Source organism: Sturnira hondurensis, unplaced genomic scaffold, assembly GCF_014824575.4.
Source record: "Sturnira hondurensis isolate 20B ecotype Veracruz unplaced genomic scaffold, ASM1482457v3 Scaffold0018728, whole genome shotgun sequence".
Lineage (NCBI taxonomy): Eukaryota > Metazoa > Chordata > Mammalia > Chiroptera > Phyllostomidae > Sturnira > Sturnira hondurensis.
The window spans coordinates 4,243,962-4,261,723 of record NW_028091359.1 but is presented as its reverse complement, the minus strand read 5'-3'; the positions used below and the strand labels follow the sequence as shown (position 1 = coordinate 4,261,723).

The 17,762-nt window shown below is 39.3% G+C and overlaps 1 protein-coding gene across 2 annotated transcripts in view; it reads left to right on the top strand.

The window, feature by feature from the left end:
- Positions 1-17,762, top strand: part of NSF (N-ethylmaleimide sensitive factor, vesicle fusing ATPase) — a 139,392-nt gene that overhangs the window by 60,619 nt on the left and 61,011 nt on the right. For both annotated transcript variants that reach the window (XM_037069717.1, XM_037069718.1), the window contains exon 9: positions 11,225-11,424. In XM_037069717.1, the coding sequence (XP_036925612.1) occupies positions 11,225-11,424 (200 nt within the window). The remainder of the gene's footprint in view (positions 1-11,224; positions 11,425-17,762) is intronic.

The window sequence follows — 17,762 nt, the reverse complement described above, 5'->3', positions numbered from 1 at the left end:
CAGGCATGTGCCCTGACTGGGAATCGAACTGTGATCCTCTGGTTCAAAGGCCTGCGCTCAATCCACTGAGCTACACCAGCCAGGGCTAAAATATATTTTATATGATGGTGGTGATAGATGTTAGATTTGATTTTTTTGTTATTGTTGCTGTTTATTTAAGAAATCTTTACCTAGCAAAATAAAAACTAAACAACTCAATGACAGCACTTCTGCTTAGGTTGTATTTGTTGTTGTTTTTTGTTTTGTAAGTTCTTTTGCTAGTTTGTGATATCCGAGTCTGAGGACCACGGGTCAGAAAAGTGAGGCTATTAGTAATTTTTAATGTTCTCTAGAGATTTTTTACTTGATTTATTTCCTAATGCATTTAATCCAGTCAATCCTCCCCCTCTCGCACCTGACCACAAATTGTACTTTGATCCTTTTGACACGGGTATCTACTGTGAATCATAATTAAAATGCAGCTTTGTGGTTCTTATCCAAGGGAATCATTAAATATACTTTATGATACAGGCCTTGTATTAAGTTCTTACAGAATGTAGTCTTCTAGTAAGGTTCCATTGTCTCATTAATCTAAGTCGTTGGTAAATATGGCATTACCATTTGCTCTGCATATTTCTTTGGCATTTTACATTATTTGTACCTTTAGTGATAGCTATTACTTGATGATATATTAGTAAACATTAATACTTTTCATTGGCAGTAACATTTGAAGAACAGAATGAGAGAACAAGAGGAACTCTGCTAGAGAGGAAGGAATGAGGGAGTCCAGATAAAGAAGCTGTCTGGCTTTTCCTAGTTGTAATCTTCTGTGTGTGATGTATTTATCTGTATGTTGTTGGCAACTTTGGTATCCTTGTTGGTGATTTGTTCAGTAACCGTATTATAGTACTGACTTCCTCATTTCCTTCACTCCTTCTCCGCCACCACTGTTTGGTCGTACCCAGACTTTGCCATTACCAGTAACCGCTTCTGGGATCTCAGTTTTAAGCGTCCTGCTCTCTAGCCACCTCCCATTTGTCCCTTGCTTACATCCAGCCTTCCCCCATGCCAACTCTAGCAAGTTTGATCCCATGGGCCCCTCCAGTTATTTACTCTGCCACTTCCCTGCCTTGTTGTCCTCTTTCCTCTTCACCCCGCGGAGGTTCCATGGCCTATCGTGTGTGTATTCCTTGCCTACACCTTTCATGGCCTTGCCCTTCATCTTCTATGTGTGTCAAAGCCCCAAGTGTTTCTCAGCTACTTGCCTCCTCTGTCTCAGTGCCCAGATTATTAAATACTGCTTAAGAAAAATACAAAACCATGCTGTCTGTTCTCACTTTAAATTGAAGAACCAAACCTTAAGAGGCCTTCAGTATGTCTTGGAAGCAGTAGTTCCTGGTGTTTCTTCTATATTTCCCTAGTCCTGTCAATTTACTTCCTACTCTCTGAGATGTCGTCTCCTCCATTCTCTTCAAACTCTGACACCGCCTCTTTCTTCCATCTTCACCAGCAGCCAATAACCTAGGATCTTTATTTCACTGAGAAAATAGAAGCATCCCTGGCCGGTGTGGCTCACTGGATTGAGTGCTGGCCTGCGAATTAAAGGGTGGCTGGTTCGATTCCCAGTCAGGGAATACCTGGGTTATGGGCCAGGTCCCCAGTAGGAGGGCATGCGAGAGGCAACCACACATTGATGTTTCTCTCCCTCTTTTTCTCCTTCTTCTCCCCTCTGCCTAAAAATAAATAAGTAAAATCTTTTAAAAAATGCAAAAAAAATTTTTAAAAAGAAAATGGAAGCAATCATCTTCCAACCACCAAATGTAGCACTTGTTGAATGGATGAAATAATATGGTACTCTAGAACTTTATTTACTCCTATATTCACATATGATTAGAAGCTCAAGTTCCAAAATTGTACATATAAATCTGTTTTTGGTTATTTTGGATTATGCTTTTCACTACCACCTTTCTTTTTTTTTAAGATTTTATTTATTTATTTTTAGAGAGAGGGGAAGAGAGGGAGAAAAACATCAGTCGGTATTCACCCCAACCAGGGCCCAAACCCGTAACCTAGGCGTGTACCCTGATTGGGAATTAAACCAGCAACCCTTCGCTTTGTGGGACGACACCCACCCCACCTAGCCACACAAGTCAGGGCCACCTTCCTTTATGCTGTTATAACCAAGAGTTGTTAATATGTTTGTACCCCATTCAAATAAAATTAGGTATTTTTAAGATGATTAACAGGAGCAGCGGTAAAGCAAGCAGTTAAGTAATTGAACACAAGACATTAAAGAAGAAATGCACTGTAACTATTTTTGATTATACTGTTAGCTCATGATGGTCCGTTCTTACGTAAGCTATAGAGGAAGGAGAAAAGGTGCAAATGACTTGGAAATGTAGATGAAAGCCCCAAACTTGTGGAAAATGGAGGGAAAATGTTGGGAACAAATTATATGATAGTGATGACCTCCCGCTTTTAACGAGATAATTAGTTAATACAATTGAGCTCTAAAAATGTTGACTTCAAATTAAATTAATACTGTTGTTTACCTCGTATCGCTAAACTTGAAGATTCAGTCTTGAGAAAAGGAGATGAGGTGGTTAAAACCAAAATAGTCAAGATTCTTATGCCAGCTTTGATGGAATATGTATTTACAGAGTTGAGTAGGAATCTGTACCTCACCTAACAGTGCAGGTTGCTTATATAATTACAACAAAGAGGAGAATCCCTCAGTGACCCGAGTGAACTTCATGTGCCCAGGTCACTTACCTAACGGCATCTGTCTGCTCTGGCTCGTTTCCTCACACAGCTTCCCAGTTCCCCATGTTCTTTCCAAACCTTTATCCTGTTTCCCAGTATCATCTTCTCATCCCTCACTTCGCAGATGACCTAAGTCCCCACTTCACATAGTAAACAGAACCCCACAGGCAGGACCTCAGCTTCCTTCCTCTTCTCCAGTTGACACAGTTTGTCTCAGAAGAAGAGATTTCCTTGTACTCTGTCTCCCTGAATCCCTGCTCTCTGGCCAGAGTTCCTGAAAGTGTGGTCTCTGTTCCTGCTTATGCTGCTTGGCTTCTTTCTCATACCTCCTCCTGAAATGATCTGACCAGGCCTAAGGCCCTGTGGCCCAGATTAGCAGGAACTTCCTGACATTTAAATGTAGTGTTCTTTTTTCCAGGCCACATCCTCTGTCTCTGTAGCGTGTGTCCCTGATGTCACATTCCTCTGCTTAAAATGTTTTGTGCCTTTTCGTGAGTGGAGTAGACATTGAAAAATATTGGACTAGTAGTTCTAGTATCTTTTCTGAGTTTTCAGCCTGTATTTTTAAAATGGACAATACTGCCTGAATCTCAAATGCCTTACAGCAAAAAATAAATTTGTTATTTCCTTTGCCCTCCTCTTGCCACCTTCTGGGTGCTCTTCTGGGGTTGCCCTCATTTTACTCCGCTGCCCAGACTACTTGCCGCGAGGTCGTCTCTGACGACCCTTTCTCTTACTCTCTTTCGTTGCCTCAGTTCTGATGAGTGTCTCCCACACCTTCCGTCCTTTTCCGACTGCTGTTGCCTATGACTCTTGCCTCTTTCCGTTCCTAGTCTCTGGTCTGAATTATTTCAGTAGTACATTTAAGAGTTTTTAATTTGGATTCCATGAACAGACCTCAGGGGATCTAAGGATCCCCTCAAAATTGTGCATATTTTTTGTGCCTGTGCATTTTCCTGGGGAGGTACATCAGATTGTTCCAGGAGAAAGAAGATGAGGGATAGAATGAGAGAAGATGACAATCCAGACAGGCCAGTTTCACCAATTTCTCCTTTTTCTTTGCCTGCTCTTTACTATTCAGTTCCTTAGCCCAGGGAACTGATCTCTAAGTAGTTGAGGGGGCATGTAAGACCTCAAGGGGGAAAAAGGTAATAGCAGTCAGTACAGTGTGGTAGTCAGACAGCCCAGCAGCCAGGGATCAGAGGCCCCACAGCATCAGACCCGCACTTCAAAGTCCTGGAGAAGCTCAGGAGGAAGCTGGGGCGTGAGCAGGGCCGATAGGAGGGAGGTGTCCTCCTGAACCCTCTGGTCCCGTTTGTTCGTGTGTTTCCAAAGCACTTGGAGGGGTATGAAAAGCTTTATTGGTGAAAATCCAGAGCCAGCCAGTGGGGCAGTGTCCCCAGAAAAAGGTGTAGAACATTTCTTCAATTGGACTCTTGTTTGCTAGTCCTTCCTCTACCCTACAACCGGACTTAGTGGGTTTGTTTTAAGTATATTTTATTTATATACTGTTACAGTTGTCCCAATTATTTTTCCCATTGCCCCCCTCTGCCCAGTACCCCCCTTCCCTGCACCAATCCCCCCACCTTAGTTCATGTCCATGGGTCGTACGTGTAACTTCCTTGGCTTCTCCCTTTCCTATACCGTCCTTAACATTACGCTGTCTGTTTTGTTCTTCCTAATTATGCTTCTTGATCCCTGCACCGTTTCTCCCTTTCTCCCCCTTCCCCCTCTCAGCTGATAACCCATAGGTGTGATTCTGTTCCTGTTCTGGTGGTTTGGTTTGGTTTTTATTTTTTAGATTCAGTTGTTGATAGTTGTAAGTTTGTTGTCATTTTGATGTTCATGGTTTTGATCTTCTTTTTCTTAAATAAGTCCCTTTAACATTTCACATAGTAATGGTTTGATGGTCATAAGTTCTTTTAGGTTTACCTTGTCTGGGAAGCACTTTATCTGCCCTTCCGTTCTAAACGATAGCTTTGCTGGATAAAGTCGTCTTTGTTGTAGGTCCTTCCTTTTCATCACTTAGAGTTATTTCTTGCCGGTTCCTTCTTGCCTGCAAAGTTTCTTTTGAGAAATCAGCTGAAAGTGTTTGGGGAGCTTCTTTGTAGGTAAATCTGCTTTTCTCTTACTGCTTGTAAGATTCTCTCTTTATCTTTAACCCTTAGCATTTTAATTATTATATATCTTGGTGTGGTCCTCTTTGGGTCCGTCTTGTTGGGTCCGCTCTGGACTTGTGTGTCAAGACACTCTCTTCCTGGGCTTGTGTGTCTATTTCCTTCACAAAATTAGAAAACTTGGTTTTCCTTTGTTTCTTTTTCAAATAGATTTCCAATTTCTTGCTCTTTCTTTTCTTCTGGTACCCCTATGATGCAGATGTTGGACCTCTTGAAGTTTTCCCAGAGGCTGCTTATACTACCCTCATTTTTTGGATTCTCTTTTTCTTGTTTTTTGGTTCCTTGTGTTCCAAATCATTGATTTGATTCTCAGTTTCATCCACTATGCTGTTTCCCTGTGCATTGTTCTTTATTTCAATTAGTGAATCCTTCATTTCTTTTTTTAAAATTATATTTTATTGATTATGCCATTATAGTTGTTCTATTTCCCTCCCTTCATTCCCCTCCCCCCTGCACACCCCCTCCCCAATTCCCCCCTTTAGTTTATGACCATGTGTCTCAAGTTCTTTAGATTCTATTCTATTCTTGCCCTCCCCCCTATCTATTTTCTACCTACCATCTATGCTACTTAGTTTCTGTACCTTCTCCCCCCTTCTCCTCCTCCCACTCCCCTGTTGCTAACCTTACATGTGATCTTCATTTCTATGGTTCCGCTCCTGATCTAGCTGTCCTCTTAGTTTGCTTTTGTTTAAGCTGTGGTTGTTAATAACTGTGAGTTTGCTGTCCTTTCACTGTTTATATTTTTTATCTTCTTTTTCTTAGATAAGTTCCTTTAACATTTCATAGAATAAGGGCTTGGTGATGATGAACTCCTTGAATTTGATCTTATCTGAGAAGCACTTTATCCGCTTTTCCATTCTAAATGAAAGCTTTGCTGGATAGAGCAATCTTGGATGTAGGTCCTTGCCTTTCATGACTTGGAATACTTCTTTGCAGCCCCTTCTTGCCTGTAAGGTCTCTTTTGAGAAATCAGCTGACAGTCTGATGGGAAGTCCTTTGTAGGTGACTGTCCCCTTATCTCTTGCTGCTTCTAGGATTCTCTCCTTCATTTTCATCTTGGCTAATGTAATTATGATGTGCCTTGGTCTGTTCCTTCTTGGGTCCAACTTCTTTGGGACTCTCTGAGTTTCCTGGATTTCCTGGAAGTCATTTCTTTTGCCAGACTGGAGAAGTTCTCCTTTATTATTTGTTCAAATAAGTTTTTCATTCATGGCTATTCCTTTTCCCCTTCTGGTACCCCAATAATTCGGATGTTGGAATGTTTAAAGTTATCCTGGAGGTTCCTAAGCCTCTCCTCATTTTTTTGAATTATTGATTCTTCATTCTTTTCTGTTTGGTTGTTTCTTTCTTCCTTCCGGTCCACTCCCTTGATTTGAGTCCCAGTTTCCTTTCCATCACTATTGGTTTCCTATGCATTTCCCTTCATTTCAATTAGTTTAGCCTTCATTTGTTCCTCTAATTTGTGACTAAAATCAACCAGTTCTGTGAGCATCCTGATCACCAGTGTTTTGAACTGTGCATCTGAGAGATTGTCTATTTCTTGGTCACTTAGAATTATCGGCTCTGGGGCTTTGTGTTATTGAGCCATGTTTTGGTCTGTTCGTGCCTGTTACCTATGAGGAGCAGAGTCCTAGGTGTTCACCGGGGTGGGGCAACTCAGTCGCTGGGTTGTGACTCTGTATGTCGGGGGTGGGGTCAGAAGGGGCAATGGCAGTCCCCTGTGCTGCTTCCTGCCACTGGGGCCTGCACAGTCTGTCTCACTGCTCGCTCCTTCGCTGGTCTATCTACAAGTGAATGTGTGACCGCGGTCAGCCTGCCGCCTTGCACCCTCTCTGGGTCCACCTGTTGCTACCCCACACCTGGGATCTGCCCACAGCTGCTTGCATGCCTGGGTTGGGGGATCTTTCCTGCCTGACCCTGCTCCGCCTCAGACTCTGCCCCTATTACCAGTCTGGCTGAGTGGTTCATTGTTGTCAGACTTCCCTATAGTTCAATTTTCTGTGTTTTGGCTGTGTTTTTGTTTACTAAAACTTTGTTGTTTTTTTTAACTTGGTTGTGGGAGAAGGCACAGTGTTTCCACCTACGCCTCCATCTTGGAAGAACTGAATCCTTCATTTCTGACTGGATCTTTTGTATGCTGCTGAGGTCCTCACTAAGTTCCTCAAACATCCTTTTAACCAGTTTTTAACTCTGCATTTGATAGATTGCTTATCTCAATATCATTGAGCTCTTTTTCTGGAGTTTTGGCCTGTTCTTTCATTTGGGCCATGTTTCTTTACCTCCTCATTTTGGCAGCCCCCCTGCATTTGTTTTGATGTATTAAGTACAGATACTTTGACTCCGTGTCTTAGTAGTGTGACCTAACGTAGTAGGTGTCCTGTAGGGTCCAGTGGCATAGCCTCCCCTATCACCCAAGCAGGGTATTTGAGGTGCGCCCTTCGTGTGGGCTGAGTACACCCACCTTTTGTAGTTGAGTCTTGGTTGCCACTGGCAGGTCAATGGGGGGGATTCACCCAGGCCAGTCTGCTGCAAGGATTGGCTGTGACCGCTTACCACCAACCTCCACCCTCCGTGGAGGATCAGCTGGGTGGGGTCAGGGTGCATGTGGTTTCCTTTAATTCCATAGTTGTCAGACTTCCATTCAATTTGGTTTATGATGTTTCTGATTGATAGTTGTTCTATATTTTAGTTATAATTTTGATGTGGTTGTATGCAGAGGCATGTCTGCCCGTGCTGTCATCTTGACAGGCCACTTAAAAATCCAGACTTGGTTTTTAAACACATATCTTTTTGTGTACCTTCCTTGATTAAAAACCTCGGGGTTTTTACGAAATGTGTTAAAAACCTCTGGGCATGGTGTCAAGGTCTTTCGTAGTTGAGAACCTGTGGGACTCATCTCCAGGTACTCCCCTGTCCTCACCTCCAAGGCTGAGGCACAATAGGTTACTGCTGGCTGTTTTGAGAGCATGGCTTCCTATATCCATACCTCTGTGCATTTGATCATTCCAGTCTCTCTACGGGATTCCATCTCCTCTCCATTGCTCAACCACGAACCTCCTACTACCCTACTACCCTTCAAGGCCCAGGCTGAATGTTTCCTCTTCCCCTGTGTCCATCCCTAATTTTCTGCCATCACCTTGATAGAATCAAGTCTCTCTTGGCTAGGTTCCAGAAACTTTCCATTCATATCTCTGATAATGTCATATTATATTGTAGATAATCTATTTTTATTTCTGTCTTTCCTACAAACCAGGAATGCCCTGCAGGTAGGGATGGCCTTTTTCACGTTTGTATCCCTAACACTTAGTTTCCTGCTGAGTCCAAACAGGAGCTTAATACACTTTTGTTGAATGGAATCACTTATGAGATTCCATAAGTGACTCACTTAAAATTAGAGACCAATGCTTATTTAATAAGTCAGAATAGGCTATAATAATGAGTAATAACAAAGTCTCATTTCCACTGCTTATTCAAGTAACTGCTTCCTTTGTGGAAGTGGATTTTGAAAATCTTCACATGTCAGTGTATATTTTGATGTGCTTTCTTGAGATCCTAAAAGTATTATAGTTCTAATGCACACCAGAGCTTCTGTGGCATTTCTACTGATGTTACATTGAATAGATTCTGTCATTTGAGAGATCTGTTTATTATATAGTAAGTTCCATGGAAATGCATTTTCTCTCTCTCAGACTTAAGGATAATATTTTGTGAATTGTTTAGCTATTTTATAAGATCTAAGTCAATTTAACTGAACATTTTCCACATATAAAAACAGTGTTAAGATGTTATGTTATGTGGTTTGCTTAGGTAAATTTGCAAAGTCCCACTCATTGCAAGTGTGTTTTTTAGGTATTTAAATTAGTTCAACTAATGAAAGTAAACACCGTTCTATATATTAAGAACTTTAAATAAAATTTTAAAAATGGTCTTCTCTTCCTTATTTTTCTTTGAGTTTTTTTAGGAAAGGGATCCACAATTTATTTATTCAGCCATTTATTGAGTACATATTATATGCTAGGCATTATGCTACATGTTTGCAACTTGGGACTGTGGAGACAAGAGCTGCCCTTGAATAGTTCACAGTCTAATGGAAAAGAAGAAGGTCTGTACACAAAAGATTGCAGTTTAAACCTTGGAGGAGAGGAAGGAAACTCGTCCTTTGAGAACCAATGTTGTTGTTGAGAATGGGTGTGTCTGCAGATAAATTTGTACATACAGAATCAGGGAGCTAAAGTAAGACCATAGTATTTTTTTTTTTAAAGTGAAGTAGGAATGTAGGTCATCTTTAAGAACAGCACTTGAGAAGAACAGTGAGCATCCAGATAATTACTAAGGGGAATGGGAGATAACTAACAAAAATAAGTAAAGGATAGCACATGATATTGAGGAAGCAGTGAGAGTAGAACTGAATGTGAACTGCATGGAATTGTGAGCATGGCAGCACAGTGGTTTAATAATCTCTGGCTGTGTTCTGTGGCCAGTGTGTAGGTGCCGATACAGCCGTATTGTGTTCAGGGTGTACGGGATGGGTACTCCAGGAATATAAAATTGCCATTGAGTTGAGAGTCCTTGAAAGAAAGTATGGCTTAATGTAGAAGGAACTGTGGTTAGGAAGAAGTTGATAAACTTGGAGAAAGTTAAGAAACTGGAGATGAGGCTAAGGCCTGGTACTTTATAAGTACTCGGCAAATCATTTTCTTCTTTCTGGCGCCCCTCTCCTGTTACCTGTTTCATAACCATCATCACTTGCCTCTGCAGGTGGTTTATATATAGGAATAGTTTCAAATCATGATGGTAGCTGCTGGCTTGGAGGGAAGATTACGAGGCAGGTTCCAAGGTCCTCATCAGTACCCCCCAGTGACTCGGATGTTGGCAGTGCTTGGTGGGATAGACCTCTAGAGAAGCTCAAGGCTTTTCCCTTTATCTCCCTGTCACTCATGCTTGAAGGGTGGGCCAAGGGCAAAGACATTTTACTGTGCCATGGTTCTTAGCACAGCAATTTTCTGTGAAGAGTTAAGCCTTCAAGGGGTTTCCACTAAGTTCCCCTAGTCTCTACAAGGCTTACCACAAGCACAGGTCTCATTGCTCTCAGTGATTTAAAAGGGAGTTCTTTTTGGCATAATGATAGAAGTAATAACCTTACTGGCAACCCAAAGAGCCTTCCTCCTCAGAATCTAAAATTTCTAGTAGAGTTAGTTGTTTCTTACGATTTCTTTTATGTGAGTTTTTAAATGTATTGTCATAATTTTTTCTTAAAGATGTAACTTTTAAGGCTTTCATTCCAAGTGAGAACACACTGTTTTTTTAAACCATACAATTTATATTCCAGATCCAGAGATTTTCTTTTTCACCTGTAATTTTTAGTATAACACTGAAATCTAATAACTCATTATTTCACAGTGTGGGGTGTTTTTTTTTTTTTGGTACAGGAGAAATAAAAAACTCATTTAAAAAGTCATGCATGTGCACTGTGAAACTAAGAGAAAGGTGAGAATTCCTAGAGTGAGTAAACAGAAACCACAGGTCATCCTAATCTTAAGAAATTGTGAAAATGCTTGTGTAGAGTTGGCTAAAGAAATCCTGGGACATCTAGATCATTAGTCTTGCTGTTTTGCTATTAATGATGTCTTTAAGGCATTAAGCAATCTTGTCTAGAAAAGAAGTTTCTTTTGGAACTTCATCAGGGTGGCTCTGAGGAGGCATGTGCCTCACTTGGCATTAGTCACATGAGGTAGAACATTTAACTTTATCCACAAAGTTTGTAATATCCATCTGGATCCTGTGGATTGCTCTATACCATCCAACTGTCTTTCAGTAAATATCTGTATGATGAGTAGACCTGTGATTCTTATGACTAAGATAGAGTTTCCATAGCCTACTGAATCATAATAGATTTGTCTTAGGTTAAATTCACCGAAAGACAGATCATTTTTTCTCCTCTGACTTTAAAAGTAAAGAATAATGAAAAATAAGTAATAGTTTCTAATTAGGTATTTAGTTCAAAGAGACAGAGTTAAAAGTATTTTTTCTAAATGGTAGTTCAAATATACTTTTCCAAAGACCTTTAATCAGCAGCTTTTGCTCTCAAATATTGGTACTGGTATGGGAATTGTTTCTGAATTTTTTTTAAAAAAGAGCTTCACTTGTTCATTCTTGTTCTATTCGTGACACCTGGATAGTAATGTAAGTTAATGGCATCACTGTATTTTTCATAATGTGCATACGAAGAAGAAAGAAAACTTTCCTTTAGATGTCTTACTTGGATTTTAGTTAGTTGATACAAGACGTTTTCTTTTCCTTTTTAGGTTGCAAACACGTTAAAGGCATCCTGTTATATGGGCCTCCAGGTTGTGGTAAGACTCTCTTGGCTCGGCAGATTGGCAAGATGTTGAATGCGAGAGAGCCCAAGGTGGTCAACGGGCCAGAGATTCTCAATAAATACGTGGGCGAGTCAGAGGCTAACATTCGCAAACTCTTCGCTGATGCTGAAGAGGAGCAAAGGAGGGTAATGTTCATTTAAGTGTAATTCAGTAAAAGTTTATTATGAATGAAACCCAGAGTTATGGTAGAAGACTTGTTCGTACAATCTATATTTTGAAAAACTGGAAGGTAAAATTCATTTAGTACCAAGTTATGTCACTCAGCCAGGATTATGGGGGATTTCCATGCTGCGAGCAGATATCGTTACCCACATGTTCGTAATACAAAGACAGATGACTGCGTAAGCCAGAAGTTTTCCAGAAACGGATCATGAATATGTTTTCAGGTGATGCTTTTCTTCCGTGGTACTTCCAGAGATTTGAACTCATCCTTTGGGAAAGGGAGAAATTAAATCCATAAAGGGACCTGTAGAATTATATTTATGTTAGGTCCATGTGCAGAAAGCTAACTTATTTACCACAAAGCCAGCTCAGTTGTAGAGTGACTGACTGGTATGAGTTGGTAAGTCTCAAAGGCAAGCTTGATTTAGGTCTTAGAAAAAAATAAGATTAATTAAAAATAAAACCAGAGTTTACTTATTGTGATGCTTAATTTTATGTCAGTTTGACTAGGCCTGACAGGGTGCCCAGACATTCAGTTGAACATCATTCTGAGTGTGTTTGTGGGGGATATTTCTGGGTGAGATCACCATTTAAATCAGTAGACTGAGGAAAGCAGTTGCCCCGCCTAGTGTGCGCGGGCTCCATCCAGTCAGCTGAAGACCCAAATAGAACAGAAAGATCTGCAGATCTTGGGACTTGTCAGCCACTCTAATTGTGTTCCTTGTAATTAATCTTTGTATAGCTAGCTGGGTAGATTGGTAAATAGACATCTCCATCTAGATCTGTCTAGATACATAGATTTACATGTGTGCCTATATATTTTCAGGTGACTAAGGATGTATCTTTGTTTGTTACACTGAGAAGCCCAAACTAATTCACTAATATTGCATATTTGTTTCATTGACAGAAGATTCAAAAATAATGCCATGGGATTTTTGTTTCTGGCAATATGGTAGATTAGGCAACTTGGAAACCTTCCTTCTCCAAACCCCTTCGCATGCTGGGAAAATGTAACAGATCATTTTAAATGTATCGTTGAGTTCTCAGGGAAGAAAAGGAGATCTCTGGAAATGAAAAGAAAACTCTGAAAATTAGAATGGTAAAGATATGAGCTGAAGCTTCGGTTTCAGTAATGTGTGAGTTTGGGTTTTAGCACCCACTGAGGACAGAAAATGAGTCCTTGGACTCACTGAAGGTATGGACTAGGCTCTGGAATCTTCAAAGAGGTTGTGTCCTCAATGAAAAGAATAGACTAGAAAATATCTGCCTGTCCTCACAGAGAAATAACAAGAACATTAGCTGTCTACCTGGGTTCTAAATTAGGAGCTGAGGAATCTCTCATGGCAATTCTAAACCATGGATCCTCGATTAATGCTTAGGATTTTTTTTTTAAATACACGCATCCCATCTATGGTCTGGGGCCCACAAGCTGAGAAAATAATTTTAAAATGAATACTGTACTAATGGTACCACAGGAGTACCCCAGGGAGTACTCCAACAGCCCAGGCCACAAGAAGTTCTCATAAGGGAAGCTAACATAGCTTCAACAAATGGGAAATGTTATCATCAAAATTTAAAGCTCAGCAACCAGATTAAACATATGCCACTAGTGATAGCTGAAGAGAAAAGTGATAAACAGAATAGATCTAAATAAATCACCCAGAGTGTAGCACAGATGGAAACAGATGGAAAATATGAAAGAGAAGTTAAGATAACAGTTAAAATGAGAAGTCCAAATACAAGGAATAGTGTATAAGCAATATTCAATGATAGAATGGCTGAGAATTTTCTAGAATTGATAATGCACATAAATATTCATATTCATTAGCACCATGAGCCCAGATAGAATAAATAAAAGTTATTTTTAGACCCATTGTAGTGAAACTGGAACATGTAAAAGAAAGAGAGAAACATCTCAATATCAGCAAAAAATATATGATGATGACATACAAAGGGAGATCCATTATGTTGACAGCAAACTTTTTTAGCAAGAGAGATAGCAAGAGAGATCGGGAAACAGTGGAACAGGATCTTCATGGTGCCAAGTGAAAATAACTGTCAACTGAAAGTTTTATACCCAGTTCAATTCTCATTCAGGAATAAAGGTGAAATAAAGAAGGCAGGTTTTTTGTTTTTGTTTTTTCAAGCAAAGACTAGTAAAATTAGTCATAGAAGTTTGTGGGAAGAGTATGAAGGAGGATGTACAATACTTGAGACTGGAGGAAATTGGACCCAGAAGGAAACAGTGGATGCAAGAAACAGTGGTGAGCAACGAAATATCTGAAGATACAGATAGAATCTGGAATTTCTGCTTCTGGTAGTGGCAGATTAGGTAACTCGAATCATGTCTGCCACTGAAGATTACCAGAAAAGCTCAACAAAATATTTATTTTTTGCTTGAATGCATCAGAGAGCTTACAAGATCTAGAAGAAGAATTGAGGCTCAAAGAAAAAGGCCCTGGTATATGGAGGCTAAGGGAAAAAACAGTCACTGGTTTTCTGGAGATATTGGCCAGTGCTGAAGTTAGCTGCTGCACAGCCATGCTGCCCTTTTGATAGGCCAGGGGGAGAACAGGGGTGGAGGGTAGAGGGTTTGGCCCACAAAAAGGGAACCCCTGATGAACATGCCTCATTTTGAGTTGGGACCCTAAAGGGCTACACCTTAGGAGCAAGGGTTAACTAGAAGTAGACATGCTGTCAAAGAGGCTGTAGGTTGGCTTCGATTCATGACATTCTCTAAAATTAGATTGAGGCTTCCTAAATCATTAGTGTCCCCAGGCATCTGGCACAGTTGTAGATACTTCCTGGAGGAAGGTAATATCATGCAAGGCCTCAAATTATTTCTGTAGTTTGCAAATGAAATGAAATGCCTGGTGTATAATCAAAAGCAGTCAGACACAATAAGAAAAAGAAACAAGAGATGATATAAATCGGGCCTCTAGATATTGGAATTCTCAGATAAAGACTTTTAAAATAACTATTCTTATCACATGCAAAGATTGAGAAATTTGAAAATCTCAAACAAGATTGAGAATTTTGGCTGGCAGAGCACTGGAAACTAAGAAAAAGTCAAATAGGAATTATGAGAATGAGAAATTTAGTAACTGAAATGAAATTAACTCAAGTAGATAAGTTTAAATAGGTTAGACACACCTGAAGAGAGAATTGGTGCACTGAAAGATGTTAGGCAAGAATAACCAGAGACAAAGGATGAATGAAATGAAGAAAGATAGAAAACACCATGAGAAATCTTTAAAGTTCCAGAAAGTCAGGAGGAAGATGATGGAGCAAAGCCGTATTGGAAGAGGAAGTGGTTTAGTACTTTCTGAAACTGATGAAGAACATCAGTCCATACATTCCAGAAGTGATATGAACCTCAAGCAAGAGAAATACCGAAGAAGTTTACATCTATGGTTAATCATCAGTAAACTTCTGAAAACAAAACAAAAACAGAAAAACCTCAAAAGCAACTAGAGAATAAAGAAAGATTACCTTCAAATAAGCAGCAGTTAGCTGGTGGCTATCTGTTCAACAGAAACGATGGAAACCAGAAGCCAGCTGAATGCCATTTTTAAGGAGCTAAAAGAGAATAAATGGTCAACTTAGAATTTTACATCCAGTAAATGGACAAATTGCCCTGTATATATGCAATAGAAGTATTTACACAAGAATAAAAATAAACAGAAGATGGCTGTACACACTTGTGAATCTCACAAATAAATGTTGAACAAAAGAAACTAGACAAGAAGGAATACTTCCTGGATGATTCCATTTATATACAGTTCAAAGTTGTGTTTGGCATTGTGTGCTTAGGTAGTAAAAGTATAAAGGAAACTGAGAAATAACTACCATAAAAATCAGATTGTCTTTCCTACGGGAAATGGTGGAGGGCTCTTGTTCCGGTTATGTGGGTGCTCATTTTGTGACAATTCAGTAAGGTATACATTCATGTTTTGTGAATTTTCCCTCTATGCCGTACTTCATAACAGAAAAGTTTAAAAGAGATAAGTGTAAGAAGCATTCACTGTATAAAAGAACAATAACAATGGTCAATATGGTTTCTTAAGAACTGAGGTATGGAATAAAACACATGAGAAGTGGAATAAATTTTTATAAGATTCTTGTATTATTAGGGAAGAAGATAGTATTATTAGGGAAGAAGATAGTAATGTTAATTAATATACAACTTTAGATCAGATGTATATGTGAAAATTGTGTATAGCTCTCAAACTTTTCCAAAGTATGAGGAGAAGGTGGGGAGAGAATAAAGAAAATTCAGATTATTTAGAAGGCAGGAAGGGAATAACAAGACAAGGAAAAAAAATGTCAAGATATTGAAAATATAACTTTAATAAAAAATTTACAGCAGTAACTAAGATAAGGTACCTAGAATTAAGCCTCAAAGGGAAGCTAAAGGGAAAAAATTATAAACATTTTTGAAAATCTTTTTTGTAAAAGCTGCCTTGACATGGGTAGCCCAGCGGGTTGGGCGTCGTCCTGCAAACAAAAGGTCACCAATTCAGTTCCTGGTTTGGGCACATGCCTGGGTTGCAGGTTTGTTCCCGGTTAGGGCCCATACAAGAGTCAACGAATTGATGTTTCTCTCGAGTATCAATGTTTCCCCCCCTCTCTTCCCCTCTCTCTAAAAATGAATAAATAAAATTTTTTAGAGAGCTAATAAATGGTAAAATAGAAAATATTTACATGTGGAATACTGACAACATCGTAAAAATGACAGCTCTGCCTGTATTACTCTGTAAATTCAGTGCCTTTTCAATCAAGTCTAAGAGGAACTTTTGGAATCTGACAACTTGGACTTTTGTTTTTGTTTGGTTTTCTTTTGATGCTTTGAAAGCCATGAAAATTTCAAAGCTATGAAAATTTTGGAGAGTAATGAAGACTTTTGTCATCAGATATCCAGATTTACTGGAAAGTTATAATAATTGAGACAGGGTACTATATTTATGCAAAAACAGACCAAGGAAACAAAATAAACTCAGGAAGAGCTTACTGTATGAAGAGTGAAAGTATTATACAAATCAGAGGAGAAAGAGTAGATGATTCTTTGAATGCTGAGATCAGTGGTTCTCTAAAAAAATAAAATAAGATGCTGCCCTGGCTGGTGTGGCTCAGTGGACTGAGTGCGAGCCTGTGAACCAAAGGATTGCTTGTTCAATTCCCAGCCAGAGCACATGCCTGGGTGGTGGGCCAGGTTCCCAGTGAGGGGTACGTGAGAGGTAACCACACATAAGATGTTTCTCTCCCTCTCTTCCTCCCTTCCCCTCTCTCTAAAAATAAATAAATAAAATATTTTTGAAAAATAAAAAATAAAATGCTGTCTCTGTCTCACAACATGGATTTGCAAAAACAAAACTTAGAAGAGAAAATATTTTTAAAAGAAAATAGGCAGAAAGCTTTAAGAATTGAGACTAGGGAAGAATTTCTTTATTAAGATACAGAAATCAGATCCACAAAAGAAAAAACATTAATTTGGCTACATTAATATGAAGAAAATTCTGTTTGACAGATTACACTAAATACAAATATCTCAAACTGGAGAAGGTATTTGCAATAAATGTAATTCTCAAAGAATTGGCATCTTCTATAATAAATTCTCTGTATAGCTCCTATATGATGAATAAGACAACTTGAGATGGTGAACACGCAATACAATGTACAGATGATGTGTTATATATTGTACACCTGAAACCTATATGATTTTATTAACAAATGTCACCCCAATAAATTCAATTAATAGATCATGAATAAATAAGAAAAAGACAAATACTACAATTTTTAAAAAACTGGCAAAAAATATGAAAGGCAATTCTTAGAAGAAGAAACCAACTGAAGATAAGCAAATGAAAGGTGCTCAGGAAAATGCGTAATAAAAGAAATATTCCTGGCTAGTGTGGCTTGGAAGTCTTAAAACTGAAAGGTTGCAGGTTTAATTCCCATTCAGGGCACATACCTAGGTTGCAGATTTGATCCTCAGTTCAAGTACTGATCCCTGGTCCTGGCCCATGTGGGAGGTAAGGAGTTGATGCTTCTCTCTTGCATCAGTGTTTCTCTCCCTTTCTCTCTCTCAAAGCAATGAAAAAAAATGTCCTCAGGTGAGGACTAGAAAAGGAGAGAGACATTATTTTATGCACAGCCTGGTGGAAGTTGCAAAGACTAATACATCAAAAGTTTGTGAGGTTGTAGAGAAATGGGGCTTCATACCCTACTAGTCATAGTAAAATCTAGAATATACCTAGTGGGTCATATCTTGCAGATTAATTTGACAACATTTGTTGAAAAT